Below are 17,246 nucleotides of genomic sequence, written 5' to 3'. Positions count from 1 at the left end.
TTTTTTTTTTTAATTTGGACATGAATCTTAATAGTTTGGCCAAAAACATAATTACAACAAAATTATTATTGGATCCGGAGCCGTCGGTGATGGCGGAACACTAGGGTCTCCACAGCCCAACGAAGCCAGGCGCTGTGATGCAGGCGAATCCAGTCTCGTCGAGGTCAGGACCTTTCGATCGACCCACCATGGGTTGCCAGATCTGTGCGAGGACCTCGAGCTTAGGCTCCATCGACCATTTCTTTGTTGAATATAAATTTAATCTTTGAACTTGCATTTTTTAAAGATTTGTTTGATTTCTCGTAAGTTGAGTAGCTTGAAATCCGACTACAAAGAGTTGAAGAATCAGATATATGATGATTTTCTAATCTCTTTTGGAAAGTTTGAAATTGAGTTTTATGATCTCTAAAATTTTACAACAAATACAAGATTTGTTGATCTCTAAAATTGAAATTGAGTACAACACCCTTGGGAGGGCTTCAAGGGAACCGTTGGACAGTTTCTATTTCCGATTGCTATACCGACTATAAAGTTTATCTGGAATTTTCTTTTATCTTGTATTTATTTTCCCTATTATTTCTATGTTTTATTAACAGATTTATGAAAATGATTATTTATTTAATTATTTTGCAAATTGCACATATCATTTATATAATATTGCTAACAACTACAAATTCATGACTTATTTATCATGATTATTTGTAGAAAAATAACCATAATGTATGTAAACAAGAAAATACTATTAACTCAAAACAACAAAGTAAAAACAAATGAATCCATATAAACAAAATAGCATAACTCAATAAAGCAAAATTTAGGTTATAACTTTAATACACAATGGTATTCAGCTTTTGAGCGGTAGATATCGAGTGGCGGCCGTGAGCTTGGGCGCCTATGGGCTTAACTGAAAGTCGTGAGTGCAGCGACATACTCGGGTGAAAAAGATGAATTGAGTGACAAAGATCTAGTGACAGTCGTGAATTTGGACGGCAATAGCCTCGATATAAAGAGTAACACATGCAAGTTATAAAACTAGACATATACGTAAATTAAGGAGTGAAAATATATTGGAAAACGGTAAATTGGATTGGATTACATTTTTAAACATTTTCCCTAATTTGGTCTGGTCAAATTTTATAAATTAGTCGAAACGATCTAGTCCGGTTTAAAATATTGAAAGCATGGTTTGAATTAGACCAATCCAAAATGTTTTTTAGGAAATGGGGACAAAAATATGTCTTGTACCATTATCTCGGATGTAAAATCACGTAGGAGCCTGAGTCATAAATATTGATTTGCATCATGCATCTTCATGTTATTGCACAATGAAAGTGATACATTATTAAGAGTAGAGACGTTGGTTATAAAGCAAATGAGGAGTGGTGATGCGACGGCCTAGATCTTGATGATAACCTTGACACAGTCATGTTGCTTGAGCAACTGAAATGCTTGAGTGATATCATCGAGTGAAACCTCGTGAGTCAAAAGGTGATCGAGATCAATTTGTTTGTTTCTGCATTTGTCGATGAGGATAGGAAGGTCGGACTTGGTCTTGAGACCCCCGAAGATGGAGCCCTTCAAGGTTCTCCCAGTGAGCAGCGTGAAATGGCCGATTTCCATGGTGGCCACGTTGGACGATCCGATGGAGATTGCCTTGCCGATACCCTGCGAGTGGGATTAGTATTTGACAATGGTAGTGAAAGGGAATGAGGAGAGAGAGAGGGATGTAGTAACTATTTTGGTGGACTCGAGGGCCTCGTTGAGGAGGTGGGGGACGCCGGTGCACTCGAAGCAGTAATCGACGCCGGCCCCGGCGGTCAAGTCCTTGATGAGGTGGGAGACGGACTTATCGTGGGAGGAGGAGGGGTTGATGAAGTGGGTCATCCCAAAGGCGTGGCCTTTGTCCTTCTTGAGGGGGTTGATGTCGACCCCGATGATGGTGGCGGCTCCGCGGTCCCTGGCTCCCTCCACAGCCTGATGAACAGCAAGACTAGTAAGTAATTAGTAGATGTAGAGATGTAGATGTAGGTGATGTGGTTACTCCGAGGCCGACTGCGCCGAGGCCGATGACAGCCACGGAGGCGGCAGGGTGGGAGCAGGCCTCCTTCCAGGGGGCGCCGAAGCCGGTGGAGAAGCCGCAGGCGAGGACGCTGAGGTGGCGCAGGGGGAGGGAAGGGGAGGGGGTGACCTTGAGCAGGTAGTTGGCGTCGGAGACGGCGTACTCGCACCACGTGGAGCAGGACAGGGCGTGGTACAGCCTGTGCCCCCCCGCCACCGTGCTCATGGCGGAGGCCCCCCCCGGCATGAGCCCCGACATGTCCAGCGGGTATTTCAGGCACAGGTTGGTCTTCCCGGACCCACAGTTGTCGCACTCCCCGCACTCCGACATCATCACCGGGATCACCACGTCTCCCTCCGCCACCTCCCGCACCTCCGCCCCCACGCTCTCCACCACGCCCACGCCTTCGTGCCCTGGGACCCGCGGGTACAGCGCCTGCACAAATTAACATTATGTATATGTATATCATCAACATCAACATCAACATCAAGCAGAGCCAGTAATCAATGACGCGCGTACCAGTGGGAATCCCTGCGCTCCCAGGAGATGGTCGGAGTGGCATATGCTGGCAAACAGCATCTTCATCCGCACTTGGTTTCCCGTCGGAGGCTGCACCTCGATCTCCTCCACTTTCCCTTCATCGCCCACTCCCCAACACACCACCGCTGTGTGAGTGTGTGTGTTATATATATGTATCAAACAATATATCATTACGCAAATATATAACATATGCATCTACTTTTTTACCTTTGCACCTCAACACTTGCTGCTTTGTCGACATTGCTTCCCAGTAGATGATGTCTCAAATAACACAAATCACAGTGTTTATATACACACCTTCATTCCTTCCTACTAGTACTACTATCTATGTATGACTAGGAACCGCATGCGCACGTTAGCACCATTGCCATTATTGGACCGTATCATTTTCGTATCAATTTTCCGAACCACTCCCCCAACACCAAAAAGTTTCTCATTTCTTTACTTTATCTCTTCCTATATATTACATCTACTTGTATATTGTCTCATAATTCATGCTATTTGCTTTTTCACCCCAAAAACTTCAGAGAGAATAATAATAGGGACTATCTTTGACTATAATATTATACAATAATAGTTATTTAATTTCTTATTTAGAACTGTGATTATCAAATTCAAAAAGTAAATTAACTGAATAATTGCCTGCGTTCATTTATATGGAATCTAAAATAATAAACAATTCCAACTATAAATTTGATAGTAATATATAATTCGGGAATATGTTGAGCAATATCAATCAGTCAATGATTGAATGATAATTAGCTTAAATATGCATCTTAAATTATTTAAGTGATATGGAGTACGAAGGGCGCGGTATGAAATGTTACATTTTGTAATGGCCTCAAATTCCATTGCCTTCTTTTTATTTTTCTTTTCTTTTTTTATAATCAGCAACAAATTCTATTGTATTCAACTTGGTATTTCTGTTTCCCAATGACTTTTGGATGTCTAGATCAACATTAAATAAGGTGTTTTCTTGGTATATCAAGTTAAGATGGTGACGTGGAGGTAGTAATCCATTATTGGCGATTGCATGCACACACACACAAAAGAAGAATAGATTACTAATAATAGTATGAAAGTGCGCGTGAATTTAATTTTTTATCCATTGGACGTGATATAAGGGCAATCCCACCCATTCCTTGACCTGCTCTTGCATTATGAATTATAATAAAAACAATCAAACGTAATTATTGTCAACTTTTGAGATGAATGATAAGCTGTGGGCAGAGTGAGGGATGAGATTAATGCCTTTGGAACTTTCAACACTGTCATGCATGTGGAAATCAGATGAACATAAACTATAACACGCACTATAAAAGGGTTGGCTAATTTAGCAAAATAGCAACTCAAACCTTATAAATTGCTGAATAATCGAAGTTTTGTAAATATTAAGTAAATAACCACCAGGAATTAACTATCCGTCCAAGATTACTAAAATGCCAAAAAAAAAAATTTCCGCCCATTCGCCCATTTAATGATGAAAAAAAAATCAGGAAATTTCTATTCCTGAGATTCTAGGTTATTAAACCTCTTCATTAACCGCTGGACCATTTACTCGGTAAAAAAAAAAAAGCTTTAAAAAAAAGCTCTCAAAGAAAAAGAAAAATCTTTGTCTCTCCTCCGACGAAATCCAGTCCACCATCGCCGACCTCCGATTTCGGCTGCAGTGATTCTCTCAGGTATGGATTTTTAGATGTTCTTGATAGTTTTACAAGTATTTACTAATCTAAGAAAAAGAATTATACAAAAAGTGGAAAGATAACCTGGGTTTTTTATTCGATTTCTGAACACATTTATTTTGTGTTAATCATCTTCCTCGTCGATAAAGATTCATGTATTGTAAATGGATGTTAATATTCGTATATAGCTTATTCATAATCCTAGATTTTTTTCATAAACCCTAGAAATTTCAGACGAGATTTGGAGGTTCGGGTTGTAAATGGCTTGATGTGTGTTTGTATATTTACATATATTTACTGCATAATGTGTCTAGTTCTGAATTTGTTATAACTAAATTGGAATATTAACACGTATTTACTGTAAAACAGGGTTAATAGGGCTCAACCACGATGACGAGAACGAAAATAGCTGTCGTAAAAAATAGAAGCTCATAATAACGCCGTCTACCGAAAACAGTTTGTAAATCATTTTGATTACATTCTGTATTTACACCACCTGACAATGGATTATGGTTCTCTAGCCATTGACGTTCAAAAAACTTAACTGCAACATAACAGCAAAAGTAAATATACGTAAATACATTAGTAAACCTGGATGAACATATCCTACGATTTCAAAGATCAAAAAATTACACCACCTGATTCAATAAGAGAAAATCCAGACATGGTGTGGATCAGTGATATCTCAGTGTTTGAAAATATATGAACGCTGGAAAATAAAGAAAATTAAAGAGGATAAACTAAATAGTCAAGAAATAATCAAAGTAGTAAATACAGAATAATATCAAATATATAAGGAAATAAATAACTTTACAAAGCCACGTAAGGAACACTTCCTACATATAAGGAATAATTAAGTTCACGTTATCCTGTTCACACTTGAAATCAGGAAATTTAAATTCAAAAATTCGGGTTGGCTAAATAATTCGAATTTCAAAAAAATTCAGAATTCAAGACTCAAAAAGGGCAATTTTCGGATATGAAAAAAATTATTATTGGGAAAATTATATAAATTATATGGGGGAAAATTTTATATACATATATATAAATATAAATATAAATATATATATATAGATATTTTGTATATATATATAATTATAATTATTATATGTATCATTAAATGATATATAAATAATATTTATTTGTTATAGAATTTTTGTCTATATATCCGTCGATAATCGATATATCATCGGTAGTCGGTATTAAAATTGTTATATGATATCCGTCGATATATCCATCGATACTCGATATATCCGTAAAATCATACTGTTAAAACTATTAGTTTTTCAAACTCTAATGCGACATAGCCAAATCAAATTGTCATATTTTCTTCAGCCCATTCTCGCTTGAAGTCGAGCTCGGAGCACGGCAGCCATGGTGTTATTCGATCGAATGCAAAAGGACGCTACAGATGGAGGAGTAACAAGCCCCTCAGTATAAAAGTTGTGTCATGAGCAGAGGAGTTGTTGTGTTACAAAGCCAAGAGACAAGAGAATTGATGGATTTTAGAAGGAACTTGTCTCGCCAACAATATAGAGGAATTATGAGTATAGTAAAAGTTGGAAATCGCGTAAGATAAATGAATGTGTTGATTAAATTTGCGAAGAATACAAATGTAGGGTTTGTTTGATAGATACAAGGTGTGGTGGGAAGAATTAGAAGGTGGAGATATGGTCAGAGGGTTGATAGGAGTGGGCCAGGGTGGCGGCGTGTTGGACGGAGAGTCGGGTGCCCTGCTGTGCGACCACGGTGGCTGCCACTCTGGCGGCCAGCACCCCCATCTGGGCAATGTCCACGTCATAGCCTCTTCCCTTGAGGATGGCGAAGAGGATGCCGGCGGCGTAGGCGTCCCCGGCCCCGCAGGTGTCCACCGCCTCGCACGGCCACGGCGGGATGTACACCGCCTCCCCCTTCACCCCTATGTACGACCCCTTTGCCCCGTCCGTGACCGACACCAGCCCCACCCAGTGGCTCAGATAGCGAGCCGCCACCTCCGCGCTCTCGTCCCTCGTGAACCCGCACAGGGCGCGCGCCTCGTCGCTGTTTGCAAACAGCAGGTCCGCGTGCTGGGTCGCAACATCCCTGGGCAAGGAGGCAAGGAGTGAGTGAATGAATATCGGAAAACATGGAAGGCGAGACAAGAGTGGAAGGCGTACCAGAAGTGGTCGAAGTGGGCTCGCACGCAGGACACGTCGGAGGCGGTGAGGGCGACGAGGGAGGCGGAGGAGCGGCAGGCCTGCTTGATGGTGTGGAGGGCGCCGGGGAGGCCGAAGAGGTAGCCCTCGACGACGAGGACGCGGGCGTGGGACACGAGCGCCGCCAGAGACGCATCAAAGCGCAGGGGCGGGGCGGTGCCCTGGAAGGAGAGCATGGTGCGCTGGGCGTCGGGGGTGGTCAGCACGATCACCGTCCCCGTCGTGGCCTCGGGGACCGCCTCCGACACGAGGTGGACGCGCGCGCGCCCCAGCTTCGACCGGAAGAAGGCGCCCAGGGGGTCGGGCCCCACCGTGGCCGCCATGCCCACGTGGAAGCAGGGAGGGGGGGCCAGCCGCGCCAGGGCCACCAGCGTGTTGGACAGGGACCCCCCCGCGGCCGCCTTGTACGACCGCCCGTCCATGGCGCGCAGCACGCGCCCGCGCTCCTCGTGGTTCACCTCCTTGCGCCCGCCCCTCTCAACGCCCACCCCCAGCCTCTCCACGAAGCTCTCCTCCACCATCCCAGAAAAGTCCACCTTATACAGCACATTCATTTCGCATTCATTCCACAGCACATTCATTTCATTCATCAACACCAACAACCGAAAGAGATAAGAAAGATACCATGGCTTGGCCCAGCCCCAGGACGTGGAAGTGGGTGGGGCGGGCGTGACTGAGCTCAGGGAAGGCTTCGTCGTCTTCGTCCGCGTCCTGGAGGGGGAGGGCTCGGCACCGGCATCGCACCGACGACCGGGTCGGAAGAGACGGAAACAGACAAGACTGAAATGGGAGGAGAGACAGAGAAGACATTACATGAATCAAACTCATGCTATGTATGTTTTTAACATTCAGAACAAACAGCGACACTCAATCATCGATTCACTTGAGCCTTCAGCCGGTGATTGCGTCCCCGCCGATATCTTGCTGCCCTTATCCTCCTCCCAAAACCATTTCTCTCTTATTTTTATCATTATCATTACAATTCTTATCACCACCAACCCTGGGCCTCTCTACCCATAACCAAATTCAGGCCCAATCCACCAAGGCCCGTCAATATTTTCACTTGCTAAACATATTAAAAAAGAGAAATGGCCAGTACTATTAGTTGCTATGAAGATTTTATTTCTTCTCAAAATCAACCTAAACTATAATCATAAATTTGGAGAGAGAAAAATGTGTGTACAATTTGGAGAGAGTAGTGCAAGCGGTATAAGCTACCGCACGTGATTATTCAGGCATTTAGGCTAAGAAGCGCAATCGATTAGTCACTCTGAGATAAGAAGTGTCATCGTGAGATGGAGTAGCACAAGACGTACAAGCTATCCAACGGGGAATGTCATGTCCCGAATCATGAATTTATTAAAAACGAGAAATAAATAATGACTTAGAGATTAAGGTGACGATATTGAGGGACGACGTATGGTTGCCGTTATTTTCTTTGCGACCAAAGATCTTTCAACTCCTCTGCTTGGATGAGGTCTTCGATTTGCCTCCTTAATTATTTGCATTCCGATGTAAAGTGACCGTAGTCCTTATGGAACGTGCAGTAAATTGGTTATATCGCGAGGCGTGCCGGCTCTCAAAGACACGGGATTGCGGCATTTTCGCATCTTAGTGCGATGATCGTTTCTAGCCGTGCAATACGAGATCGAGATCTCTACAAAACTTGCCTTGTATTATACTTGCTATTATTATTTTTTAATATAATACTTGTCATTATGTATATATATTGATATCAATATGTATTTGAGAGATGAATTAAGTAAGTGTTGGGAATAATAGCAGCAACGTAGTGAGAGGATGATGGGACCAAAAGGCGCATGTTGATGAATATGATCCATTGCATTATTAATATGAGACTAAGACTACACGTAGCTGCTGGTTCCCTGCCTAGAATTGCATGAGGTGGTGTAATAAATATCGAATGATGGATTGCGATGGTAGAAAGAAAGATTACAAAAAGAGGAGAGGGATCAGAGGGGAGTCCAGCAGGTGGAGGTGCGGGGGTTCCAGAGGGCGGGGAGCAGGAACTTGTGGCCGCGGAGGCCGTGTGTGTTGAAGGCGCCACCGTTGCGCGGGTCCACCCTGACGGCCCCCGTGTAGCCGGGGAAGGCGCCCTTGCCGAAGATGCCGGGGCAGGCGGTGCCGGGGCCCACGAGGCCGGAGTGCCTGTCGCGGTAGGCGGAGACGCCGGAGCCAAAGGGGTTGGTGACGGCGTTGGCGAGGGCGGAGGCGAGGGAGAGCACGATGGCGTCGGCGCCCACGTTGCCGCTGGGGGGCTGCAGCACCACCCCCTGGGGCCCGGCGTCGGAGCGGTGGAAGGGCCAGGCGCACGCCCCCGGGCACTCCGTCTCCGGGTTCCCCACCACCACGTACGCCTGGTTCCCAAAGGCCCCGTGCTGGGCGCACCGCCCCGTGCACATGTCCTGCACCGACACCTGCCGGTCCGCCACCACCACCACCAGCGTGCGGCCCCGCCTCCCCGCCGCCGCCCTCTCCACCAGCATGCGCGTGAAGTCCGTCGTCAGCACTTTGCCCACCGAGTAGCCCGTGTCCGACACCACGCGCCCCACCCGCACCTCCGTGCCCCTCCTCCCCCGCGGGCTGTAGCTCTCCACCACCCCCCACCACGACGCCACCGTGGGCCCCGCGCCCCCCCTCCTGCTGTTCAGCGACTTCAGGAAGCTGCGCACCGCGCTCTTCTGCACGCGCCCCACCCGCCCGTAGAACACCAGCGACACCTCCACCCGCCCCGTCAGCAGAGCCCCTCCCCCGTACCTCAACACAACGCCTCTCGAACCGCCGTGACCCAACACCGACACCGCCGACAGAACGGCCACCACCACGACCACCACCATCGATGCTGCCACAGAGGAGGCCATTTTCTTCTGCCCATCTCTTTGTCCCTTCCCTTACCTTATATACTGCACTGCCATTCTATTCCTATTCCTATTCCTGGCCCCCCACTTTTTTCTCCTCAAATTTCCCATTCTTAGCTCTGCGCAACCACCATCCAATATCACACCCTCTAAATACCAAATAAAGACACATTCTCAACAGCCACCCATCTCAAACTTAATCCTTTATTATTTGGCGTTTAAAACACGAATTTTACAGCACTTGTATAACTATGATACAACAACACCACCACCACCAATGGACACACTTTCCTCTCCTTCTCTACTCTAGATATGTCAAACAAATAAAGAACATTCAAATCAAACACAGTCACACTCGTTATTCCTCCTGCTCTGACTCGCCGAAATAAGGCAGCGGGTTTCTCTACATTTAGGCCACTTTGGGAACTTGCGATCCTGTCTTCTCCAGAGACGAGCCAACACGGAGTTGAAAGCATTCCTCGTGTATCTCAACGCAGCTGTCACAAGCTCCCTGAAAGCATAGATTGGTCTAGTTGCAGTTGTAATACGAGAAACATAAAAGCAGCATATAAAGGCATGTAAATTAGGCGCTTACAATGGGGAGCAGGGAGAGCGAGCACCGTTGACGTAGTAAACAAAGAGATAGGAATCGTAGTGCTGACCGTTGATCAAGTAGAAGCCTTCGAGCCTGCGAACACACTTGAACGACATCTTGGTGTACAAGTGGATGGCCGGGTTGTTGTAAGAAATGACGTGTAAGTACGCAGCTCGGCACGTCGGAATGCTTGACGCGTATTTGACGACCTCGCGGATCAACGAAGAAGCTGCAACGCAATGCATTAGATTTAGCCTCAATTAAAAACAAACAAACTGCCTACCTATTCCGTGATTTCTGTACCCTTCCACCACTCCCAGCGTCAGTATGTATACTAGCGTTTGGTCAGACTTCGATGACTCATAACTGAGCATATCCCCAATCTACGAACGAACCACCAAGTATTACTGAGTACGTTTCTCCTCTTTCCATTCAGCAATAGATATTTGAGAGGCTTTTACCTCACTTTCTTTGGCGAGAATGATGCGCGCTGTTACAAAGCCAATCAACTCATCACGATCCACGGCTGCCCACGACACGATGTCACGCCCATTCACCACATTCTGGAAAAACTCCGACTCATACCTGATTCAGATCACCCAGGACTCGTGTGTGTCAGCTGTCAATCAAACAAACAGAGATCGCATGTACCTGATGGGGAAGAGATCGCTGTGAATCTTCTCCAGAGTTGCGAGATCAGAGGGGCAAATAGGCCTGTACGAAATGAGCGGTTTGGCGGCCATTGGCCCCAGCAGCAAAGATTTGATATTTCGGCACAGCTTTTCCTTCCATTTATGCCACATCACCCAGAAAAGGCCATTCACCCCAAACCTTGCTTACTGCACATTCCGTACATATATATATATGTCAATCCTAATTCCTCAACTTTGATTACCATACGCAAACCATTCACTTTGCTTTCCCATTCCGGATCAAAAGCCACTTACTCCAATCAAATACTATTAATTACCACCATCCTCCTACTTTGATCACGCAAAACACCGAAATTTACATTCAAAATCCCCATCAACTAATCAAGTATGAATCTTTCCTTTTATTTTATTTGTTGAGAGAAATATCAAGCTACGGACACAGAAAGAATGTAAATATTAAGAAAAATATATCTTTATACATCAAACAAACAAAGACTCAATTTCCAGGACCGAGGAAAATAAAAGAAGATTCTAGACATAAACGCAGAACACGCATGAACCGCGAACAGATACAAAAATGAAAAGGAGAAGAGAGGAAATTGCAGAATTGAGTAAAAAGTACCTAGATGATTCAAGATTCAAATTTGGTGCAAATCCCAAAGACGACGAGCGAAGGCGAAGAAGAATCTCCTTAAAATTTCCGTGTTCTTACATTGACCAAACTACCCTTCCCCTTATTGTACTAGAGAGAGAAATAACAGAAACTACACCCTTGTGTTTCTCTTCGCTTAGTAACTAACTGACTACATTTAAAAATAAAAATAAAAATAAAAACCGACTACCTCTGGAAAAGAAAGAAACTACCAAAGTGTTCCTCCTTAATTTGAAACGACAAAATAAACCAAGGCTATTTTAGTCGTTTAATAAACATATAAACCACCTCAGTATAGTAACTACCTTGGGACAGTTTTATTGTTGTTGTTGTTTGAAAGTAACGAGAGTTGGAATTGAAAAGAGAGCAAACAAATGTGATGCGAAGATGAGTGAGTTGGCATGGAGAGAGCAGGTGTTGGAGTGTCCCGTTTACCATCCCTCCCAACGAGACTTTGCAGACCCTTTCCTTTTTCTCCACAACCTCGCTGCTCAAGCATCCAAATACGGTACGCTATTCTTATTCTTGATCGAATGTGTATGAATTCTTGATACGAGTGGTACATCAGGAATGTGCAAGATCGTGAGCCCGGTGCGTTGCCTCGTCCCGGCTGATGTTGTTCTCACCAAAGAGAGGAACGGCTTCAAGTTTGAAACCACCGTCCAACCCCGACCCCAAACCAAGATGATGTTCGCGAGAGGAAGGAAGTGCACGTTTCGTGGGTTCGAGCGCATGGCAAACAAGGCGTTCCAACGTCACTGTCGCGCTTCGGTTTCTGTCGAAACCCAATTCTGGAGCGACAAAAAAAGGAGAGGGAGAGTCGAGTACGGCATCAACGTGGACGCCACCGCCTTCTCGTCTGACCCAGCTGACCCTCTTGCCCTCTCCCATTGGAACTTGCAGGTTCTCCTCCGCACCTTACTTTTGCTTTTTGCTCTTCCCATTTCTTATCAAACGTGCTTCCACAGCATCTTTCACGCCTCCCAAACTCGACCTTGCGCTTCCTTGAATCTCCTATACCAGTATGTCCCACCTCTACTGCTTCCTTTCTTTATACCCAAATACTGTTTAACATATTCTTACTATTTTTAATGCATAATTAACAAAAATATATATATAATCAGGGAATAACGGATCCTATGCTGTACATTGGCATGATTTTCAGCATGTTTGCCTGGCACGTCGAAGATCATTACTTGTACAGGTATACCTATACTTGCCTTGTTTTTGTGTTCGTAACAAACTTAATGAGTACTTCTTTTTTTTCAGCATTAATTATCATCACTGCGGTGCTCCCAAGACGTGGTACTGCGTGCCATCTGACTTTGCTCTTCAATTTGAGAAGGTGGTACGAGATCAGGTTTACAGGGATGCCGAGTTATCGGAGGACGGAGTATTCAAACGGCTTGCAGAGAAAACAAGCATGTTCTCTCCAAAAGTACTGATCGACAGCGACATCCCTGTCTACAAGGCTGTGCAGAAGGCGGGAGAGTTTGTGATCACATTTCCAAAGGCATACCACGCGGGTTTTAGCCACGGTATACACAGGACTCAACAACTCTTGCAAGCATCTTTTTATTTTGATCTCCTTCTTGGTGGCAACGCAGGATTCAACTGTGGTGAGGCCGTGAATTTTGCAGTGAGCGACTGGTTTGAGTACGGGGAAGAGGCTAGGCATCGCTATTCGCGCCTCGGCATTGTGCCTATCATCCATCTCGAGCAACTCCTTTGCAAACAAGCAATGCATTTGTATCTAAACACCAAGGAAGTAGCAGAAGACAATTGCACAAAGCCTTGTTTTGTACGGCTCGTCAAATACTACGAACAAGCCCTTCGGCGCTTGAGCTGTGAAATTAAAAAGGTGTCGAGCAGCGTTGTTGAAGGAAGAGTGATATGTTGGGTGTGCAACCGTGACTGCTACATTGCGTACATGAGTTGCCAAGGGTGCCACGCCTACGCAATCTGTCTCAACCACGGTACGGAGAGTTATATAGTTATTCCCTAATAATAATAATTAGCTCTTAACACCAATACTTGATTCATTCATTTTCTAGTTTGGGATGTGGACACTGAATGGGTGACTTGGTGTTGTGGGAAAAGGGTGAGTGTTGCCGTGAGAGAGGACATATCCACTTACATGGTCGCGGCACACAAGTTTGAAGCCCAACAGGCAACAGAAGGAAAACCAAACAGGATCACAAGAATGAAAGGAATCCAAGCTAAGCTTTGATTCATTGCTACCTGACACTGTTACTTGTAACCCACAGCTTAATATTCAACGCAATGTAATAATGTGTGAGATGTGACTCTAATGTAATAGCAAGAAGAAAACGTAATTAATAAGAAATAAAAGAAAATGAAGATTAGTGTTGATGCGAAACTGTGGACTACAAGAGTTTGAGGCCACCAGTTACTTCATCGATCACTTCCACTGGCCCTGCATATGTCACAACCATGCGTCAGTGTTAGATGCTTAAGTTAATGATTAGCAGGAATTTTGAGTTACCTAGAATAGCCATAACCGTCCTGGAATCTGGAAGGAAGAAGAGGGAGAATTGTAAGAAATGAGGAATATGAAACAGAAGAAGTTGTTGGAAGTGAAGAGAGAGAGAGAGAGACTGACTGGGTGCAATCTGAGTTCTTCCGGCATCAATGGTAATATGGGTTGGGAGCTTCAGTGATTTAGCGCGCTCCTGTGTGAATGCCAATGAGCATTCATATATATATATAGAGAGAGAGAGAGAGAGTGTGTGTGTGTGTGTGTGTTGAATGAAATATAAATAGAATAGATAGATGATATATACCTGCAAGGCCAGAATGTCTTGCTCGGTCTCGGTTTTCACAACCACTTTAGGCTGCGCGCACATTTCCCATCTGCGCAAACATCATCAAATCAACAACAACAATCTCTCTCTCTCTCTCTCTCAATCAATCAAAAGCAACATCCGTACCTGTGGAGGGTTTTAGGAGCACGGCGAAGGAGCTTCTTGTAGAGCCCCAGAGTGGCATGACTAGCAGTGTTTATATGAATCAGTGTTTATATGAATCAGTAAAATAAAAGAATAGAGAAGAAGCAACCTGCACTGGGCAGCAATCTTGCCTTTGCCCATCTTGAGATCGTTCCTGACAACCAATATCATCTTCAAGTCCTCAACAGCCTCGCAAAGCTTCTCGATCTCCAGCGGCTCTTTCTCTTTCTCCTTCTCCTTCTTCTTCTTCTTTGGGGTGTGCTCGGCTTTGGGAAACAGACGGGTTCGAATGGGGTGGTGATAAGAAGCCCCGACAAAGTAGCCCAACGCGCCTACTATTATCGCCCCCAACCATCCCAACTCCATTGCAGACGACGGAGATCGGAGTTGGACACGAAAAGGACGACTCACCCGCAACTTCACTCTTTCTCTCCCTCTCTCTTTCTACATGGGCTTTATTTGGGCCCAGACTAATAACACATCTTTTCTTTTTCTAAACCATGTAGTTTAGAACAACTTTGACAGAAAAATGCACATTACCTCTCGCTTGGAAAAAAAAAACAAAAAAGCTACAAAATGCAACACAACGAATCTAAATTGGGAAATCTCTCTAAGTAATTATATCTTTGACATTTTTATCTTTCCATCTAAATTATTGTACTAATTGAGGTCATTTTCCATCTAAATTTTACAGGCCTTTTGCGGCTTAAAAAATATAAATTAGATTCAACTACATATCCCGAGCATAAATAATTACAACTTGTATATACTATATATATGTCTTATAGTTTCGTGCACGGTTTTAGAACTATATTTTATATCCATATTTTTCTCAGTACAATTAAATAAACCATTTAGGATATAATAATATGTCTAAATTAACAATTTTTATAAGTGTAACATTACGTTTGAAATCAATTTCAATCATAGTATTTAACGAATAATCCCTAGCTATTTTTTTTATTGCTAGCTTAAAAAAAAAAAAAAAAAAAAAACCTCGATATCAAATGTGTTTTTAACGTTTTTATAAAACATAAATACCAGAAGAAAAAAAATAGAGTAGTCAAGACTCGAGATTAGAAGGGGATACAATCGCATACAAATCGGAATATTGCATCTTTGCGCGTTCGGCTTTCTCACAGGTACGCTCTTCCACAACTCCTTTCAGTCTCTCTTCTTCAAATCAATCTCACTCGCAATTCTCTCCGTAATTCAATTTGTTAGTTTTTCGATCGATTCGATCGTAATTCGAAAGAACTGTCGGAATCGAGGGTTTTTTTTTCGGTTCTGGTGAGCTGCGGGCTATTGTTGGGATTAATTAGGAGTTTGGGATTCTAGGGTTAGATTAGGAATGAATGAGTTAAGATGGGATGTAATGGATCACTGTTTTGTTTGAACTTTGAAGTTGAAGATTAAGGGAAGGAAGGATGAGTGATAATATAATGGAGAAAGTGAATGCTTTGGGGGAACGGCTGAAGATAGAAGGCACGGAGGTGGGGAGAAAGGTATCTGCCGGGATCAGCTCGATGAGTTTCAAGATGAAGGAGCTGTTCCAAGGCGGCGGGCCCACCGAGGCCGACAAGCTCGTGGACAGCGCCACCTCCGAGGCCCTCGACGAACCCGACTGGGCCTTGAACCTCGACCTCTGCGACATGATCAACTCCGACAAGATCAACAGCGTCGACCTCATCCGCGGGATCAAGCGCCGCATCATGCTCAAGAACCCCCGCGTCCAGTACTTTGCCCTCGTCCTCCTCGAGACCTGTGTCAAGAACTGTGAAAAGGCCTTCTCCGAGGTCGCCGCCGAGAGGGTCCTCGACGAGATGGTCAAGCTCATCGACGATCCCCAGACCGTCGTCAACAACCGCAACAAGGCTCTGACCCTCATCGAAGCTTGGGGAGAGTCTACCAGCGAGCTGCGCTACCTCCCTGTTTTCGAAGAAACTTACAAGGTATCCAATTCCAAACCATATTAGATTTGTTCTTTTCTAACTGCCCTCCTGATGTTGGTTGTTAACCAGAGTCTAAGGTCGAGGGGTATTCGGTTTCCCGGCCGTGACAACGAGAGTCTGGCGCCTATTTTCACTCCGGCGCGCTCGGTTTCGGCTTCTGCTTCCGAGCTGGACGACGCCAATCTTCTGGAGCAGCTTCAGCGTGACGCGCCTGCGCTCAGCTTTTCACCGGAGCAGACAAAGGAGGCATTTGAGGTTGCAAGAAACAGCATCGAGCTTCTGTCCACGGTCTTGTCCTCGTCGCCACACGAAGATGTTATGCAGGTGAGAACCGTTTGTGGATTGTATAGTTGGTGTGTAGCATTTGTGAATGACAAGTGTTGGCAGGACGAGCTGGCGAGCACGCTGATACAGCAGTGCCGGCAGGCTCAGGCGACTGTGGTGAGGATCATCGAGACGGCGGGGGAGAACGAGGCTCTGCTGTTTGAGGCGCTGAACGTGAACGACGAGATCCAGAAAGTGGTGGCCAAGTACGAGGAGCTCCAGCCAGCAGTGGTGTCCGCGGAGCCGGAGCCGGCAATGATTCCGGTGGCGGTGGAGCCGGAAGAGTCGCCGCGCCACACCAACGAGGAGGAGTCACTGGTCAGAAAGCAGCCGTCCGGGTCGCGGCCGGCAGGGGACGACATGATGGACGATCTCGACGAGATGATCTTCGGGAAGAAGAAGAACAAGGAAGATTCCAAGAAAGATGACCTCATCTCCTTTTGAGCTTATACTGCTATTACTTATTACCACACACTTTCTTTCATGTCTTTCTTTCTAAATCTAATCTATCAAACTTGGTGTGTTGATCTGATCTCATCTGATCTGCTGTCACTTCATATGTGCGTCTACATTATACATACAGAATGACTCCTTTTCCCTTTTCTCTCTGTCTGTCTGGGTACTTGAACCTAGAAGCTAACTTGTGGCTCATAGCCACATCCTATTGTTTGAACTTGAAGCCAGACAAACATTAAGCCTACAGATTTACTGCTTGCTTGGCTTTAGTTTGTATGTTGACCAACGGC

General features: G+C 44.9%; 6 protein-coding genes and 1 pseudogene across 8 annotated transcripts; 2 read left to right on the top strand and 5 right to left on the bottom strand.

Moving 5' to 3' along the window:
• Positions 1-1,290: 1,290 nt before the first annotated feature.
• On the bottom strand, positions 1,291-2,949 carry LOC149380595 (CYP enzymes assisting alcohol dehydrogenase-like). Its single transcript, XM_089603200.1, has 5 exons — positions 2,807-2,949; positions 2,579-2,724; positions 2,042-2,494; positions 1,735-1,974; positions 1,291-1,665 (listed from the first exon to the last, which is right to left on the bottom strand). The coding sequence occupies exons 1-5, from the start codon at positions 2,838-2,840 to the stop codon at positions 1,396-1,398; spliced, it is 1,143 nt and encodes a 380-aa protein (XP_089459326.1). The 5' UTR covers positions 2,841-2,949; the 3' UTR covers positions 1,291-1,395.
• A 2,903-nt stretch (positions 2,950-5,852) lies between these two features.
• Positions 5,853-7,451, bottom strand: NARA5 (pfkB-like carbohydrate kinase family protein). The gene is made up of 3 exons (XM_089603199.1): positions 7,101-7,451; positions 6,438-7,012; positions 5,853-6,363 (listed from the first exon to the last, which is right to left on the bottom strand). Exons 1-3 carry the CDS (start codon positions 7,302-7,304, stop codon positions 5,937-5,939), a joined length of 1,206 nt encoding a protein of 401 aa, XP_089459325.1. The 5' UTR covers positions 7,305-7,451; the 3' UTR covers positions 5,853-5,936.
• Positions 7,452-8,286: 835 nt separating this feature from the next.
• On the bottom strand, positions 8,287-9,417 carry LOC149380593 (protein EXORDIUM-like 4 pseudogene; annotated as a pseudogene).
• A 126-nt stretch (positions 9,418-9,543) lies between these two features.
• Positions 9,544-11,363, bottom strand: LOC149380592 (Acyl-CoA N-acyltransferases (NAT) superfamily protein). Of its 2 annotated transcripts, none has more exons than XM_089602696.1 (6): positions 11,226-11,363; positions 10,602-10,789; positions 10,412-10,535; positions 10,234-10,333; positions 9,951-10,179; positions 9,544-9,884 (listed from the first exon to the last, which is right to left on the bottom strand). In XM_089602696.1, exons 2-6 carry the CDS (start codon positions 10,751-10,753, stop codon positions 9,695-9,697), a joined length of 795 nt encoding a protein of 264 aa, XP_089458822.1. In that variant the 5' UTR covers positions 10,754-10,789; positions 11,226-11,363; the 3' UTR covers positions 9,544-9,694. The 2 variants fall into 2 exon arrangements, with proteins under 2 accessions (XP_089458822.1, XP_089458824.1); XM_089602698.1 differs by having other exon boundaries at positions 9,544-9,866; positions 11,226-11,360.
• A 116-nt stretch (positions 11,364-11,479) lies between these two features.
• Positions 11,480-13,485, top strand: LOC149380591 (lysine-specific demethylase JMJ13-like). Its single transcript, XM_089604176.1, has 7 exons — positions 11,480-11,763; positions 11,824-12,158; positions 12,224-12,277; positions 12,380-12,459; positions 12,525-12,793; positions 12,863-13,231; positions 13,310-13,485. The coding sequence occupies exons 1-7, from the start codon at positions 11,643-11,645 to the stop codon at positions 13,483-13,485; spliced, it is 1,404 nt and encodes a 467-aa protein (XP_089460302.1). The 5' UTR covers positions 11,480-11,642.
• LOC149380590 (Peptidyl-tRNA hydrolase II (PTH2) family protein) lies at positions 13,456-14,720 on the bottom strand. Its single transcript, XM_089602699.1, has 6 exons — positions 14,334-14,720; positions 14,207-14,266; positions 14,060-14,129; positions 13,879-13,948; positions 13,762-13,788; positions 13,456-13,692 (listed from the first exon to the last, which is right to left on the bottom strand). The coding sequence occupies exons 1-6, from the start codon at positions 14,588-14,590 to the stop codon at positions 13,643-13,645; spliced, it is 534 nt and encodes a 177-aa protein (XP_089458825.1). The 5' UTR covers positions 14,591-14,720; the 3' UTR covers positions 13,456-13,642.
• Positions 14,721-15,181: 461 nt separating this feature from the next.
• Positions 15,182-17,104, top strand: LOC149380589 (Target of Myb protein 1). 2 transcript variants are annotated; one of them, XM_089604396.1, is made up of 4 exons: positions 15,182-15,366; positions 15,630-16,176; positions 16,246-16,500; positions 16,564-17,104. In XM_089604396.1, exons 2-4 carry the CDS (start codon positions 15,652-15,654, stop codon positions 16,942-16,944), a joined length of 1,161 nt encoding a protein of 386 aa, XP_089460522.1. In that variant the 5' UTR covers positions 15,182-15,366; positions 15,630-15,651; the 3' UTR covers positions 16,945-17,104. The 2 variants fall into 2 exon arrangements, with proteins under 2 accessions (XP_089460522.1, XP_089460523.1); XM_089604397.1 differs by having other exon boundaries at positions 15,201-15,366; positions 15,636-16,176.
• The last annotated feature ends 142 nt before the right edge of the window (positions 17,105-17,246 follow it).

Source organism: Urtica dioica, chromosome 12, assembly GCF_054948205.1.
Source record: "Urtica dioica subsp. dioica isolate 48M chromosome 12, U.dioica_male_clone48M_v1_H2, whole genome shotgun sequence".
NCBI lineage: Eukaryota > Viridiplantae > Streptophyta > Magnoliopsida > Rosales > Urticaceae > Urtica > Urtica dioica.
This window is presented reverse-complemented; position numbering and strand designations above follow the sequence as displayed.